This window comes from Myotis daubentonii, chromosome 15 (genome assembly GCF_963259705.1).
Source record: "Myotis daubentonii chromosome 15, mMyoDau2.1, whole genome shotgun sequence".
NCBI classification, from domain to species: domain Eukaryota; kingdom Metazoa; phylum Chordata; class Mammalia; order Chiroptera; family Vespertilionidae; genus Myotis; species Myotis daubentonii.
In genome coordinates, this window is record NC_081854.1 from 8,115,839 (window position 1) to 8,132,224 (window position 16,386).

Here is a 16,386-nt window from a genome sequence, read left to right on the forward strand (position 1 = left end):
TCAGAATCCAGCCTCATTTCAAAGCCACTGCTCTCCGAGGGAGGCCCAGGGCCGCCTCCGGAATCCCCATGTTGCCTATGAACAGCCAGGGCCAAGCTCCGGTATGCAGAGAGCTCCCTGCCTAAACGGCCCTGTCTGTCGGGGGCCTTGGCTCCCTCCAGCCCCTGCGGGGTGGCCTCAGGCACGTCCTCTGTCGGGGGCTGGGACGGGCAGTGGTAAAGGAGCTCTGTGCCCCACCCTGGAGCCCACGTGCTTCGGCGGCCCGGGCACTGCCGCCTTTCCTCACCACGCCTGGGTTCTGGGCCACAGGACTGAGCGAGGCCAGCACCGCCCTGCGCACCATGTGGCCCCCACCTCATGGACTGGCAAAGCACAGCGCAACCCGATGGGGGCGGGCACGTCCCAGGCAGACCAGCAGCACCTGGGTGCCCCGAGCTGGGAAGACTGACCAGGAGCCTGGCCCCTATGTGCCGTCACCACCCTCTCAGCAGCAGCCGCTGACAGCCTCCCGGGAGGGTCCTAAGTGCTTCCCCTGCCTGGGTCTCACTTAATCCTCACAACACCCACTTTATAGATAAGGAGACTGAGGCCCGGAGAGGGGCAGTACTGGCCCCGAGCCACAGTCCGGTCTCCCTGTTAACCACCCTCAGACTTGGGCCAAGCCTCCTGCCTGTGTGTCCCTCCCTAACCCCTTCCCAAATCAGACTCTGAAAAGAAAGGGCTAAAATCACGGGGTTCGAAGGTAACATTTCATGAAATCTTTAATGAAACTGGGGGAGGGACATGAACAGAGGGGAGAGGCGATGGGGACAGGCTTGGGACAAGGAAATGGGCACAGGGCTAGGCAGGGGGCTCTCCTCATCCCCACAGCAACCCTCTCCCAATCATCCCACTGACGGGGGAGGGAAGTGGAGAGGTGGAGCCATAAATACGTCCAGAATTCTGAAGAGGCGGAGGAAGGAAGTGGGGTTGTTGGGGGTCTCAGAGAGGGGGCAGGGGCAGACCCAGGCCAGGGCCGCCCTTGTCAGGGGGCCCTGGCTCCTTGGGTGGCCGTGGGGGTCCTGGGGGGTCCCCTGGCTTGCGGCCGTGCTTGCGGAAGTAGCGGTAGCGTTGGACGTAGGCGCGCACCAAGTTGCTCACCTTCACGGGGTTGATTTCCCCACTTTTGCTGTGGCAGATCTGGGGAGCGAGGGGCAGCTGCGATCACTGCCAGCCCCCCCAAGCCCCGTCCACCTGGACTGCTGAGCACAGCCTGAGACTAGGATAGCTCCCCAATATCCAGGCCAATGTCCCTACTTATCCCGATGCCAGCAGAACGGCCCAGATGGGCTTGAGATCTTGTCACCCTCCTCACCTTGCAGACTGACCCCCCATCCCTCAGTCTCCCCCGCTGCGCACATCTGTCTGCGCTCCTGTCTCCGCGCCGCGTCCTCCGCCCACCTCCGTGCCCGTCCCCCTCTGGGCCCACCTCCGTGCCTGTCCCCTCTGGGCCCACCTCCGTGCCTGTCCCCCTCTGGGCCCACCTCCGTGCCCGTCCCCCTCTGGGCCCACCTCCGTGCCTGTCCCCTCTGGGCCCACCTCCGTGCCCGTCCCCCTCTGGGCCCGCCTCCGTGCCTGTCCCCCTCTGGGCCCACCTCCGTGCCCGTCCCCCTCTGGGCCCGCCTCCGTGCCCGTCCCCCTCTGGGCCCGCCTCCGTGCCCGTCCCCCTCTGGGCCCGCCTCCGTGCCTGTCCCCCTCTGGGCCCGCCTCCGTGCCTGTCCCCCTCTGGGCCCACCTCCGTGCCCGTCCCCCGGGGCCCGCCTCCGTGCCCGTCCCCCGGGGCCCGCCTCCGTGCCCGTCCCCAGGGGCCCACCTTGTGGACGGCTTTCCTCAGGATGTCCTTGTACTCCTCCTTGGTGATGTCCTTCTTCTGATAGTACGGCTTGATGGCCAGCTTCACCTCCTCCACCGCCCGCTCCTGTGTGTGCAGCTTCTTCAGGTACTGGCGACAGTGACGGGGAAAGGGGACAGCAAGGCCAGGTGAGTTCCTGCGGGACCCGGCCTCCACCCCTGCCCGCCGCTCAGCCTCCTGGACCAGCAGCCCCTCTTGGAGGGGGACGCCGTGCTCAGGGGCTGCCTGGGCCCCCCGTGCTGAGGTCACCACGGACCACAGACCTGGGCCCCTGAGTGTCACTGAGCACGCCCTCCAGGCCGCACTCTGGCTGTCCCAGGTGGCCATGGACACACGTGTCCCCTGCCCTGACAAAGTTCACAGTCCAGTGGGGAGACAAGACGTTAGCCAAGCAGGACGACTGTTGTCATCAGACTCTATGACGCTTCTGATCGCAGCAGGAACGTGTGGCCAGGCTTCCCAGCGTCGGCTTCACGACACTGCCCTGGCTGCCGGGGGTCCAGGACTGGTTAGGAGGTGAGGGCACGGGGGTGAAGGTGCTAGAATCCTGCTCTACCACCCGTGGCCTGGGCGAGGGACCAAACCCCTCTACAGCTCACTTGTAAAATGCAGACAGTACTCGTGGGGAGGGGGAGGTGACACATGGAGGCCACAGCAAGGGGAGCTGACTGTTCTGAGGTGGGGACAGGACAGGGAGCAGCTGAGAGACCCCAACCCCTGCCTCAACCTCAAGTGGGATCTTTGCAAAAACCGACGGATAGGACACCTCTAGCAGGAGAGCACATTCAAGCCAGAGCCAGTTTGCACAAGGGACAGTCACCCGAAACAGCAACGCTGGGGAGGTCGCCCTCCAGGGCCAGGGCTGAGGGAAGACGGGAACAGTGAACTGAGTGGCAAGGGCAGCACACTCCAGACTTCAGGGCCAGCATCTCGGAAGAGATGATGCAAACTGTCTGCTGCGTGGGCAGCGCCACTGCTAGGAGAGCCACCGGCCACCCCGAGAGTCCTCAGGCCTCCCTAACCCAACGGGAAGTGGATTTCTACAGAGAAGGGGGCTGTTCCCCACAGCCATCTCAGATGTGGCAAGGGAAGACAGCAGGCAGAGAACAGACCAGAGTGGCCTCACGCACAGAGCAAGGGGCCCGTTGCTGGTCACAGGGCCGTACTGTCCTTGTCCTGCAGACCATGGCGGCTGGACGCACCAGTGACCCGAGGAGCGGTGCCCTGCCACTGCCCCTCACACGGCGCTGTTTATGGGGTTCACTCTGCTCTCCCTCTGGCGCGTACATGAAGTGTACTGAGGGGCGGGCAGCCATGATCAGCGATAGGCTGCTGGACCTTAACAAAAAGCATCCTGAACTGACCAAAAAGGTAACGGCCCGAGGTCTGGAGGAGGAGCCGGATGGAAAACCTGTTTGTATTTGCCCAGCATCTATTCTTCCTTCCTTCATCTAGAAAATGCTCGATTTTTATTTGTCAACCACTCTTTCCCTTACACAAAAAGATGGGTATGGAGAAAGGGAAGGAAGGAAGGAGGGAGGTATGGAGGGAAGGAGGGATGGATATGGCAACCAAGGGGTAGACTGTAGTGGGTACGAGTGTGTTTATATCCTTATCTCTCTCTCTCTCTCTCTTTCTCTCTCTCTCTACACACACACACACACACACACACACACACACACACACACACACATATATATATTTTTTTAAAAACCTGCCCAGCACCCATTCATCCATTAGAGTGACAGTTCAGATCCTCACAATTTAACCACTTCAGTTTTTTAAAATCTACGGCCCCGTCTACTGGCATCGTCTTTGCCATTCTCCTTGGGCCCCTGCATCTCAGTATCTGCTCCTGTTCTCTGCAAAACTGTCACCATCATCCCACCGCTCCCAAGCCCAGCTCACCTTATCTGTGTCCCCTCGTCCCTCGGAGCTGCTACTGCCCTCTCTCTTGTCAGATGCAGCAGCCAGCCCAGTGGGGGTGGGAGGGGTAGAGCCGCAGCCCCCCAGGGGAAGGCTGCCAGGGAGCAGGTAGCTGGAGGGGCCAGGGGGCAGGCCCAGAGAGGTGGGTACAGGAGCTGGTGTCACCCCTAGACTGGAGGGTGGCTTCCGGTGGCTGAGGATCTGTGGAAGAGGTTGGAGGGTGAACAAAGGGCCGTGGAGGGAAAGAGGAAACATGTACCCCTATGATTTCCACCCTGATTTCCCAACAGTCCCAAGGGTCACAAGCTCCGCTTCTGGCCAATATCTTGCCTCAAGGCCTGCTGGGAGTTGGAGGTCCTCTCCTAACCCAAGGCAGGGGACAAGAGAAGGGGCTGTGGGGACCCTTCCCCTGGGGAGCCCACCTGGTTGGTGGCCTGGATCAGCTCCTGGGCCTTTGCTCTGCTCGCCAGATTGGCTTCTTCCATCTTGAAGAGAAGTGCAGTCACTGCAGGAGGCGGAGAGTTGATGACAGGGCGGTCCGGGGTTGACAGGAGGTGAGAGTGAATCTCACCTCTCCACCTACTGCCATCCCCCGGGGCCCCTGGACAGGCCTAAGGCCGCAGGCTCAGAACTAAGAAAAGGGGGCCTCGGCCACTGGAAAACACCCCCTCCACACCCCGATGTCCTTGCCGCTCGAGGTGTGTGTGCGTGTTGGTGGGTGGGCCAGGGCCAATCGCTGACAAGGTGGTGGCAGAGTGAGATTCCGGCTGCTCAGCCCCCATAGCCAATCCCAGCCTCTCTCACCACGTCTGTGACCTGGCAGAGACTCCTGCCATGCCCAAGGAACACTGCTCACCCCATTCTTCCTGGCCCCCCATCAAGTCTATACCAGTCTCGCGTAGGAGGGCGCCAGGACACGCCCCACTCCAGCCGTGCTGAGCTGGCCACCTTGCCCGTCTGCTCGGCTCTCTTCCATCAACCCGAACATCTAGAAGCCTCCTGGACAGACCTGCTGGGCCCTCGCCCCCCTGCGGCCCCCAGTCCAGGTCACCACATACCCACCCTTTCCAAGGCCTCCCACTGCCTCCAAGTCTGTCCCCATCCGGTGCCATCTTTCCTGGTCCTTTCCGCCCACCCCAGACCGCCCCGGCCCCGGCAAGGGGAACACTCACAGGCCAGGACGCCGCTGGTAGTGCAGTCCACACCAGCGGGCAGGTTCCAGGGCAGGGGTGGGGGCAGCGTGGGCAGCTGGGAGACACGGGGAGCCGGCCCGTCCTCTGCCCCTGAGTCACCGGCTGTGGATCCTGCGCTAGGGGCCGTGCTTGGGGCGGGGGCGGCCGTGCTGGTGGCCGTGGTGGTGGCAGGCTGTTGCTCCTCTTCCTCCTCTTCCTCCTCCTCCTCTTCTTCCTCCTCCTCCTCCTCCTCCGCCCCACCTCGGACCCCAGGCTCCTCAGCAGCCTCTTCAGGCAAGAAGGAGACCTCAGGTGTCTTACAGCTGCTGTCCACCGTCTGTGAGTCCGGGGTGAGGGCGGGGGGCGGAGGGGCGGCCTTGGGGGGCGGGGTGCTGGGGGCCTTGGCTGCTCGCTCCTCCCCGGACCAGGACGTCTCCTCTGCGCCCTTGGCCCCGGCAGCCTGGCTACAGCTGTCCGCCTTGGACTTCTTCAGGGTCACGGGGCCCCCGGGCGCCCCGCCGCCGGCCCCGCTGCGGATCTTTTTCCTGGTCTTGGATGGCTTGGTCTTCCCCTTGGTCCCCTTGGCTTTCTTGGCCCCGGCCTTGGCCTTCACCTTGGTCTTTTTGGGCTTGGTGCTGCCGGGGGCTGCTTTGGCCACCTCGGCAGGAGCCCGCTCCTCGGGCTTGAGGAAGGGGGAGCGGCTCTCCCGGTCGCGGCTGAACTTGACCCCGATGGAGCCCAGGCCGGCGGACGCCGCCTCCTTGGCCGGCGTGGTGCTGCTGACGCCCTCCCGGATCAGCACCGCCACCTTGGACTGCAGCTTCACCTTCCGGGAGGAGGAGGACGACGACGAGGAGGAGGACCCTGAGCCACTGCTGACCGGCGGCTTGGGCGGGGGCCCTGAGGGCGCCGACTCCTTGGGGGGCCGGGCTTTCTTGGACGACCTGTCCCTGTCCCTCTCTCTGTCCCTCTCCCGGTCCCGATCCCCCACGTCCAGCGCCTTCCGCCGTGATCCCTTCTCCCGGGAGGAGGAGGCCGCCCCGGCGCGGCGCCGGTCCTTCTCGCCGCTCCGGCCGCCCCGCTCCTCGGCGCTGAGTCCCTCCGAGTCGTACAGCACCTCGCGCTTGGGCGACGAGGCCGGGGCGGGCGACGGGCCGCGGGGGTCGGACTTGTCCGGCCGGCCCACGGTGATGGTCCGCTTGATGGCGAAGAGGTCGTGGTCCGTGAGGTCCTGGATGGAGGGCGGCACCGCGCCCCGGCGGCGGTCGCGCTCCGAGCCCAGCGAGGTGGAGCCGGAGGGCGGCTGGGCCAGCACCGGGCCCTTCTCGCTGTCCCCCGACCGCTTCTCACCCCGGGACCGAGACCGCTTCTTCTTCTTCTTGCTGCCGCCGCCTTCCCGGTGCTTGCCTCGGTGCCGCTCGCGCCTCGAGGAAGAGGAGGACGAGGTGGCGGGGGGCGGAGAGGCCGAGCGCCGCCTCCGACGCCGCTTCTCCCGGGACCTGGAGCGGCGGCTGCCCCCGCGGCGGCGGTCGGGGCTGCGTGAGCGGCGGCGGGCGGAGCGGGACCGAGAGCGGTGGCGGGCGGAGGAGGAGGCATGGGAGCCCGGCTTGCGGTCCCGGGAGCGGTGCTTCTTGGAGTCCCAGGGGGAGGCGGGGGCCGGCGGGGCCGGCGTGGCCGAGGAGGAGGAGGCGGCCTCCTTGGCCTCGCCGCTGCGCTTTCGCTCCCGGCGCGATTTCTTGCGGGCGGGCGGGCCGGCCGGGGCGGCGAGGCCCGGGGAGGGCGAGCGCTGGCGGTAGCGCTCCCGCCGCTGGGTCAGGATCTTGCGGCGGAGGTCCAGGCCGCCCCAGCGGGCGTCCGCGGGGGGCTGCGCGGGGGCCGGCTCCCCCAGGTCCACCTGCAGGGCGCCCTCACCATCCGAGTCCGCGTGCAGAGACAGGAAGTCATCTCCCTCCGGGGCGCGGGCGGCGGGTGGCGGGGGCGGGGGCTGGGCCGTGGGGGCGGCTGGAGCGGCGGGCGCAGGGCGGGCAGCCCGGCTGGGCCGGAAGAGGGACAGCGCCAGCCTGGTGTCCTCCTCCGGCTGCACGATCTCGCCCTCCTCAATCTCCGAGTCACCAGGTGGCAGCAAGGGCGGCGGCAGGGCGGCTCCGCTGGCCGTCACCACCTCCACGGAGACCTTGCCTTCCCGACAGGCCTCCGCCTCGGCCCCGACCACGAAGACTCGCCGGCGGGTGGCGCCGTCCACCCGGGTGGAGTCCGCCTGGGGTGGGGTGGCAGGGGCCACGGTTGACTGTGGGGGCTGGGGGTCCGGTCGGGGGCTCTCATCACCTGGGAAGTCCTGGCTCAGGCTGTTGTCATCATAGATGCCCGCCAGGGTCTCAGAGATGCGGCTGATGCTCTGGGACAGGCCTTCCTCCTCCTCTTCCTCCTCCTCTTCTTCCTCCTCCTCCTCCTCTTCCTCAGGTGAGGGCGTCCCAGCGGAGGAGCTGGGGTTGGAGCCAGTCGGCTCAAAGGGGTCGTACTTCTGCTCCGGTGCAGGCGGCGGGGAGTAGGCCTCATCGGTGGGGTGGAAGGGGTCATAGATGTCAAACCGAGGGGCAGGCTGGGCTGGGGGGGCTGGGGGTGGTGGTGGGGGAGGGGGGGAGGGGGAAGATGATGACGGGGAAGGGGAAGGGGAGGAGGACGCAGAGGAGGGGGCAGGAGGGGGGGCAGGGCCCCCGTCTCCAGTGCCCAAGGTGAGGAGGTGGCGGGCGCGGGTGGGTTGAGAAGAATGAGACTGAGGAGAAACTGCAAAGGAACGGGGAGACAGAGCTGTGGTCAGGTGCAGTCCCGCCTCCCTGTCCCCCCCAGGAAGGGGCTGCCGGGGAGCCAGCAGCCATCCATGCCCTCCATGCCCTCCCCGCCCGCAGCACTCCCGGCACCTACAGGTACCGCCCCAGCGCTTCGCGTGTGTCAGCTCACAGGATGTTCCTAACGACTCTACACCAGATACTGTGGATCGAGGGTCCCAGGAGGAAACTGAGGCACAGAGAGCTGCGGTAGCTTCCCCAAGGACGCACAGCAGGGAGGAGTCAGGGTGCAAACTTGGTCAGTGTGTTCCCCCAGCCTGCACGCCCTCCTAAGATGGACACTGGCCCGCAGCCCAAGACCACCTTGACCACTGAGGGCAGGGATGTTACTGCAGAGGGTGCGGGCTTGGGCGGGAGAGCTGGATTCAAACCTCAGACCGCCCGCACGGCCAGGCTCAGGCCTGCTGAGCCGGCTGCCTCTGTGGGAGGTGATCCCATTTTACAGAGAATGGGAGCCTGAAAAGGTGCCGCTCCCTCTGCAGAGCCAGGAAGGGGCGGAGCTAGGGAGCCCTGGCCGCCTGAGTCTCCACTCCAGACCCTTCACTGTGCAATGACCCCACTCAAGGGGCTACATCTGCTCAGGACGTAGAGACAACACCCGCCGTGACGGGGCGACCACCATACTTTCCCACGTCACCTCGTCCACAGGCCGGAAACCCTGCCTCTAAGCACAGGTCTCAGTGCCAAGTCCTGCACCAGGACGTAGACACACATCAGAGTCCACAGGACCTGCCGTGGCAAGGACGCCAGCGCGTCACACAGAAGCACAGGGTTGAGGGCAGCTCTGGCGCCACCTCCCGATCTGGATCCCGGGCGCCAGCCCTCCCTCATGACCTGACGGTCGGCAAGTCACTCAACCTCTGTCTGTCTGTCTCCTCATTTATAAATCAGGGTTCGTGCATTCATTCAATACTTTTATCTATCACCTATCTGTGCCTGGTGCTGACTGGGGTACCAGGAATAGAAAGAGGAACAAAATAGACAAAAATCACTGCCTTCGAAGAGCTCACATTCAAGCAGGGAGAGAAATATCAGCATGCCAAGCATAGAGTCTGCCAGCTGCTAAGGGCTCTGGAGGAAAATAAAGCAGGGGCCCCAGCCAGTTTGGCTCAGTGGATAGAGTGTCGGCCTGCAGACTGAAGGGTCCCGGGTTCGATTCCCCTCAAGGGCACATGTCCAGGTTGCGGGCTCAGTCCCCAGTGGGGGCATGCAGGAGGCAGCCAATCAATGATTCTCTCTCATCACTGAGGTTTCTATCGCCCTCTCCCTCCCTTTCTGAAATCAATAAAAATAAAAAAAGAATAAAACCCTGCAATAAGCCAAGTGACAATACCTAAATATATCCAAAATGATAGATTAAAAAAAAAACAACACTAAAAAAAAAAAATCTAGACAGAGTGGTCTGGGAGCACAGGCATCTACCCTTTATGTAGTTTTTATATAGGATTGGAAATAAGGGTGAGTTTTCTTTTCTTTTTCCTAAGTTCTTAGTATTTTCCAAATGAAGACCAAAAGAACACTTAGAATAAGGTAATAAAACATAACTCCTGAAGACCGCTACTAGGTTCTCTACGCATCTATTTTACTTAGGACCCAGGACCCACCATCTGTTTTTGTAAATAAAGTTTTATTGGAACACAGTCCCGCTCATTTGTTTACTTATCCTCCATGATTTCTAATTTTAAAAGAAATGAAATTTCTTCTGTGGGCCCCTAAGCGTGTGTTGGGTCCTAGGCACCATGTCCCCGAGCCTAACAGACAAGTCAAATGCAGCTGTCAAAAAAGGACCAGGAAACCGTGAACCGGCTCCGAGGGTCCCTGAGCCACAGTGGCTCGCAGCTGACCTCCTGCTAGAGCGTCCTCTTCCTGTCCTCTCTACCCCTCCCCAGGCACGTAGGCACAGGGAAAGGGGAAGTCTAACCCAGGTCCCTTCGGGGTCCGGGTCCAGCAGCAGCATCACCAGGGTTAGAAATGCAAATTCCGAGCCCCACCCCTGACCGGTCAAATCAGAAACCTGAGAGCGGACCGGCGACCTGTGCACCAAGAAGTCCTCCTGGTGCCCGGCCGGCGTGGCTCAGTGGCTGAGCACTGACCTATGAACAGTCAGGGCACATGCCCAGGCTGTGGGCTCCATCCCCAGTGCGGGGTGTGCAGGAGGCAGCCGATCAATGATTTTCTCTCATCATTGATGTTTCTCTCTCTCCTTCTCCCTTCCTCTCTAAAATCAATAAAAATATATTTAAAAAAAAATCCCCCTGGTGATTCCGATGCCTTCTCCTGTTTGAGAACCTGTGCTCATCCGTGGTGCTGGGGGCAGACTTTCACGTGGGCAGGTGTGCATCACAGACGTCAACAACTTGGGCCTTACACTTGGACACATCTGGGCTTGGGGCTCAGGACCACCCCTCAGCCACTGGCTGTGCCACCCTGAACAAGTGACTTCCCTCTCTCAGCCTCTCCTCTGGAAGGCGGAGATGCTAGGGGTGCCCCCTCCGGGGGAGACAAGACCCCATGCAGGTACACTGACAGGTAGGACCCTGGAGCGGTTTCTACTTGAGGGATATCTGTAGGCACTGCAGCCTTAATTCCAGTGTAACAGGGGGAACGAACATGAAAATAAAGATTCTGTCTCTATGACACAATCATCACGACTGTTTCTGACGCACACAAAGCCAAGGCCGGCCCCCGGCCCAGCTCTGCCCCGGCCACACATACCCGTTTTGCCCGTCCTCCAGGCCCTGAGACGAGGCAGCAGGCTGGGCACTGGCAGTGGGATCGGACCCCTGTCCCCGATGCGGACCTCAGCCACCAGCTCCAGCATGTCCTCGCTTCTGCAGGACAGAAGGAGCGAGTGAGCCTCAGGGGTGCTCCCAGCTCGCCCGCCAAGGCCTCCCCCACTCCAGCTGCCCAACTACTCACTCGCCAGGCTGCAGGTCCAGGTGGCTGGGAACCCAGGTGTCTGGGGGATCCAGGACGCTCACCAACCCTGCCAGGAAGCTGTCTGCGGCCATGTCCAACACCTGGGGTAGGGAGGAGAGGCTCCACCCTGACCCTGATCCCGTGAGGACCGCAAGTCCCATTTCCCCAGCCCCTAACCTCTCAAGCACCCAGACAACTGAGAACCCCCCCAAGAAACAAATGGATTCAACCGATTCCCTCATGCTGACTGCCCCCAAGGCCTGACCCCCATACTCTCCAACACGGCCCCTGATCAGCACCCCAGACCCAGGAGGCTGGATGCCCAACCCCACCCCCCCATCTCAGGGATCCAGGCCCAGGGCCTGATCGCCACTGCCCCTCCTTACTCACAGCAGCCGTGTCAGTTCCCCCCGACTCCTGGGAACGGGACTCTGACCGCGGGCTCCGGCAGCGCCTCCATCGAAGGCCGTGACACCTAGAGCCATCTGCAGAGAGATATGCATGGGGACTGGGGACAGAGGACTAGTCGCAGAGACTTTGGGGGGCGGAGGAAAGAGAAGCCCGCCCTCCTTCTTGCCAGGGAACCCAGCTCCTGCCTGCTCTCCCAACCTCCACCTACCACTTCCCCAACACCCGCCTGAGACTCCAGCTCTCACCCATTCGGCCTCCTAGCTGCCCTCAGGATAAACCCCAGACAAGGCAGCTCGGCTCTGACCTGGTCCCCATGGACTTCTATTGCCTTCCCTCCCTCCCTGCCCAGCCGCCCCTAAGAAACACAGATCAGTCCTGCAGCCCATCCCTGTGCTATGCGCCTGCTGTTGCCTCTTCGGGCTTTCTTCCTCACCGGACAACTCTAATAGGCCACCCCCTCCAGGAAGCCCTCCTGGACAGGCTCCTCCATTAGCTCAGCTGGACCTCCTGCCCGCTCGGGTCCCACAGGCTACCTCTGTGCCATGACTGCCTCCCTTCCACCAGACTGGGAGCCCTCCACGGCAGCCTCCTCTCCAGCTCCTCCGCCAGCACAGGGCGGCCCCAGGAGACCCCGGAGAAGTCCGGGAAGGAAACTGGGGTAAAGAATGCAGGGATGGGGCAGGGAGCTTCAGAGGAACTAGAACCCCCCGTACCTTTATCATTCGCCAGGTCCCCCTGCAGGGAAGTTCCCACCGCCTGCTGAATGGCCCGCTGAAGAAAAGATGGGAGGTGGAGAGGTGGAGAGAAAGGGCGGCGGTCAGGGGACTCGTGCAAATGGTCACGAGCTCTGCTCCGGGGAGACAGGCATTCTGGACACCCTACAACCAGACTCAAACCCTTCAGAGGAGCCAAGAGTCTAGGCCCCCAGCCCCTCCGCCCTCTGGGGCCCCCGAGTCCATTCCAGACTCTCAGCCCCTCCCTCCTGTGGCCCCAGGTGGTTCAGGCCTCACCAGAATGAAGGCAGTAGGAGAAAGCGTGGGGTCTCTGTCTGGCGGGCCGTCGCCCCTATCCTCGCCCGACTCCTCCGTCTTCCCTCGAGACTCATCTTCTTCCTCCATGGTCACCTGAGGGTTGAGGGATGGGAGTGTGGAGTGCAGGCCAGCGGGGTGGTGTGAGGTGTGCGTGCACGCACAGGGACAAAGCAGAGAATGGTCACGAGGACCTCAGGGGCCTCCAGCGTTCCCACAGTCAGTATCCTCTCCAGCATCCCCCCTCTCCCCCACCTCATCCCAGTCCTTGTGGGGGCACCAGGTCCAGGGCAGACACCAGAGGGAGCAGACCCATTCCCTTCCCTCGTCTGGATTTCGGCTGCCTCCTCTGTGGAGGGGAGGCCTTCCCCGGCTCCTATGTCAACACCCGGCTCCGCAGACCCCACAGCTTCCGCCACGACCCGACGTAAGACCTCCTGGCCCACCCTCCTGGGATCCAACCCAACGCCAAGATTTTTCTCCGCTGAGCTGTGCTTTCGGACAGTGCGTCCACAGCCCCATGCCTGCGCCATTCCTAGAATGAGGTGCGTGCGGGAGCGTCGGGTGCACCTCCAACACGACGCAACTTCCTAAAGCGTCATCCATTTTCCTTGACGGTGAGGGACCAAACTATTTACGTATCTAAGAGGGAACGGTGACAGTGTGATTTGCAAAACCTGTGTGCCGCTTTTGAAACTAACCTTAGAAGGGCCCGCTGCCCGCCAGACACCCCCCGGGGACATCGCCTCTGGCCTGAATGCCCACCGCATGAAAGCATGGCTGCCGCCTTCGCGATGTCACAGAAATTCTTAGACTATACAGAAGCTGAGAGGTCATCTTCAGATGGGGTTGTCTTAGTGAGGGCTTCGGAAAATAGGAGCATTTCAGCTGCAGGCTTCCCTCCAGCTGTCAAACCCGCTTCCCTGCAACAATACCCAGTCTCACAGTTCCTAGAAAGCTTCGAACCCCTGGCCCCCCACTCAGGGTGCTTATCTGTACATGGCGCAATCAGCGTGTCTACCTCAGAGAACAGCGGCGAGAACTGAAAAGAGCTGCTTCTCCCTCAGACTTAGCTCAACCCAGCGCTCAGCACAGAGTAACAATAATTATCATCTTTATTACTAGCCTTGAGGGGCCAGGCTTCCCCCAAACCCCCTTTCTCCACTGCATACCTGCAAAGACCTCTGTCCTGGTCTCCCTCCTACCAGATTTTCAAGCTTTTAAAAAATATTATTTTTTTATTGATTTCAGAGAGGGAGGGAGGGAGGGAAGGAGGGAGGGAGAGGGAGAGAGAGAGAGAGAAACATCAATGATGAGAGAGAATCATTGATCGGCTGCCTCCTGCACACCCCACCCCACATTGGGGATCCAGCTCGCAACCCGGGCATGTGCCCTGACCAGGAATTGAACCATGACCTCCTGGTTCATAGGTCAACGCTCAATCACTGAGCCATGGAAGGCTGGGCAATTTTTCACGCTTTCTGAAAGCTCCCCCATGCCGCCTCCCACCCCTCTAAAGGCTCCTTCCCTAACTCCCCATTGACACCCGCCCTGATAAGGCCCTAAGGACAGTTCCCAGCCCTGGAGCTTCCCTCCAGCACCTCCAGGGGGAAGCACAAGTTTCAGTGATTCACAGAACAGAGGCTTAATCAAGATCTGCAGGCTACAGACAGACACACGGATCCCCAAACCCTCTGTATGAAGACTCTCACTTGCCCATGCAGGCATGCCCCAAGCTGTGAAGACACACATACCAGTGGCTCCTTACATTTCGTTTTCCTTTTTTTTTTTTTTTTTTTTTTTACTTGACAAGGCTCTGCAGACATTGCTAGGTCCCTCTAGATCAGTGAGTGATTCCCACTGATAGCGGTATAAGTGCTTCACAAACGGCTGATCACAGAAAGTAAATCCATAGAACACAGTAGAAAATCCTTCACGTTGCAAGTACTAAGTGGAAATAGCAACGGGACGTGGGTATACGGTTAAATATATATGTCAGTAGGTGCTGGGGGTCTCAATGAAAAATGTATTTCTTAGAACTGTAGATCAAGGTCAAGAGAGTTTGAGAAGCGCTGCCCCGGATGGCTAGCGGGTCGATCCTAGGGACTGCTCCCGACTCGTGTGGACGAATGCTCACTCCAGAGCCCCAAGGCAATGCAGACTTTGAAGACATTTTTTTCTCTCTCATTTGAATTACCTTCTAAAGTGCAAGCACATTTGAGTTCCACATATTTTCCAATAATCTCCTTTGTCTTATTCTCCATCTGATTATCTGGCCCAAAAGGCATTCGAATTTGCTCCGGGCATAGAGGCTGCACCCGGGCAGGCAACACTCAAAGCCACCGAGCGGGTCCAGGTCCTTCTAACTGTCCCCCAGCCTCCTGTCACTCCGATCAGCCGCTCCCCAGCCGCGGGAGACCCATCCAGGCCTCTCAGCACGTCTCAGTATTGGCCTCCCTCCCCTGGGGGGCACATCCCACCCCTGAATGACTTCCTAACCCAGGACCCGTTCCGGCAGGCCCGCTAAATGGCCCCGGACCCGGGTAGGTGAGTGGCATCCTCGGGTCAGCCCATGTAGACACTTCGCAGCCCCGATGGCCATACCCCAGAGCCACAGACGGCTCAGCAGACAGTCCTCGGCTCTTGCAAACCTCCCTCACCTCTGGGACATGTCTCAAGATCTCAAGATGGCCCCAGAACCCTCCGAACAGACCCTAGCCTCCGGCCAGCCCATCAAGACGATCCACAGTGCCCACAGACAAGACCCATGGTGGAGGGCAGGCGCCAGCGTCGGCCCAGGCCCGGTGGACGTCCCCAGTTCTCACGGGGACGCCCCGTAGATGCCCTCGGCACCCACAGACGCGTCCCCGGGCCTTGCGAAGGCCCCCCGTTCGGCGCCAGGCTCCACCTCCGCTGCCGGACCGGAGGCCGCCCCGCTAAGTCCTCCGGGCCCCGCGGCGTGTGGGGAGGACCGCAGGACCACTAGCGACCCGACTCCGCCCCGCCCACCCCGATAGGCCCGAGCCCCGCGGTCCGGACCACCGCCGCCATCTTACCCCGCCGCTCGGGCTGCGGCTCCGGCCCCGGCGCGGGGCGGGGCGGGCTGGGGAGGTTCGCGAGCAGAGGAGGAGAGCGGGCGGGGTTAAGACGCCGCCGAGCTTGCCGGGACTTCAAGTACCGTGCACGGTGCCGTGAAGGCTGGTGGGAAGGCTCCGGACTCAGTTTCCCAACAGTCAACGGGGCGCCTGGGCAGGGGTGCGCGCGACGCACGCCGGGAGGCGTAGTCCGCGCGTCGCTTCCGTCACGCGGGGACAGCAAGGAGGTGAGAGGTGAAGTGGGCGGGGTTGCGGTAGCCCGCGATGTAGCCCCACAATGCCCTGCGCGCGCGGAAAGAGCTGAGGACCAGGAAGTGACCTAAAGAGCATTTAGCCCGATAGATGCAAGGGAATTGTAGTTCGGAGCGTGCAGTAGAAAAAAAAAAAAAATTGGATTGACTGCAAATCGCCCCGCCCACATTCTGGGGAGCCCAGAATCTCGATCCCCCTCTAGTCCCCTCTAAATTTAGAACCAAAAAGGCCGGCCCTACAGCCTCCTTATTTAGGATAGTAAATTCCTATTCCTCTCACTCGGCAGAGGATTTCGGGTTCCCATTTCCCTCCTCCCTGCGACTCAGGAGTCTGAGCCTTCCTCCTTCCTGAGATCCAGGAGTTGGGCCCTCGGACCATTCCTGGTCTCAAGCTCGTACCTTACACGAACACGGGTTCTGGTTCCCCACCTCAATTCCCTCGGGATCAAGAATTCCGGATCCCCAGCCCCTCCAACTCTTGGACCCAGGTCTGGCTGGGCCCTCAGCTTCCTCCTTGACGGGACATGGATAGTCCTAATAATAAGGTCCCCCAGATCCCTCCTCCCCGAGATACAGGAATGCAGACCTCGAGCCCCATTCTCTACGAGGGACCCAGGAGCCTGGGCCATCAACTTCCTCCAAAGACCCAGACTTCCTGGCTATAGGCCCTTCATGACCCAGGCGTCCCGGCCTGGGCGAGCTGGCTCATGGATTAGGAATGCAGTGATCTCACGGCCCCTCCCTGTCCCGTTACTGGGCTGTCCTCCTCCAGGGCCCCAACTCCCCTCCCAGTCTGTCTTCCGCTTGGTTGGGACAGCGGGAACCGGAAGCCTGGGTCCCTGAGCGG

The 16,386-nt window shown here is 61.6% G+C and overlaps 1 protein-coding gene across 8 annotated transcripts; it reads right to left on the minus strand.

The window, feature by feature from the left end:
- Window positions 1-735: 735 nt before the first annotated feature.
- Window positions 736-16,054, minus strand: SCAF1 (SR-related CTD associated factor 1). 8 transcript variants are annotated; one of them, XM_059665290.1, is made up of 12 exons: window positions 15,939-16,054; window positions 12,176-12,289; window positions 11,879-11,936; window positions 11,145-11,239; window positions 10,755-10,855; window positions 10,551-10,666; window positions 4,990-7,773; window positions 4,240-4,322; window positions 3,800-4,018; window positions 1,853-1,981; window positions 1,496-1,523; window positions 1,088-1,440 (listed from the first exon to the last, which is right to left on the minus strand). In XM_059665290.1, exons 2-12 carry the CDS (start codon window positions 12,281-12,283, stop codon window positions 1,259-1,261), a joined length of 3,903 nt encoding a protein of 1,300 aa, XP_059521273.1. In that variant the 5' UTR covers window positions 12,284-12,289; window positions 15,939-16,054; the 3' UTR covers window positions 1,088-1,258. The 8 variants fall into 8 exon arrangements, with proteins under 8 accessions (XP_059521270.1, XP_059521273.1, XP_059521271.1 ...); XM_059665288.1 differs by lacking the exon at window positions 15,939-16,054 and adding an exon at window positions 15,250-15,558; XM_059665292.1 differs by lacking the exon at window positions 15,939-16,054 and adding an exon at window positions 14,854-14,878.
- Window positions 16,055-16,386: the final 332 nt, after the last annotated feature.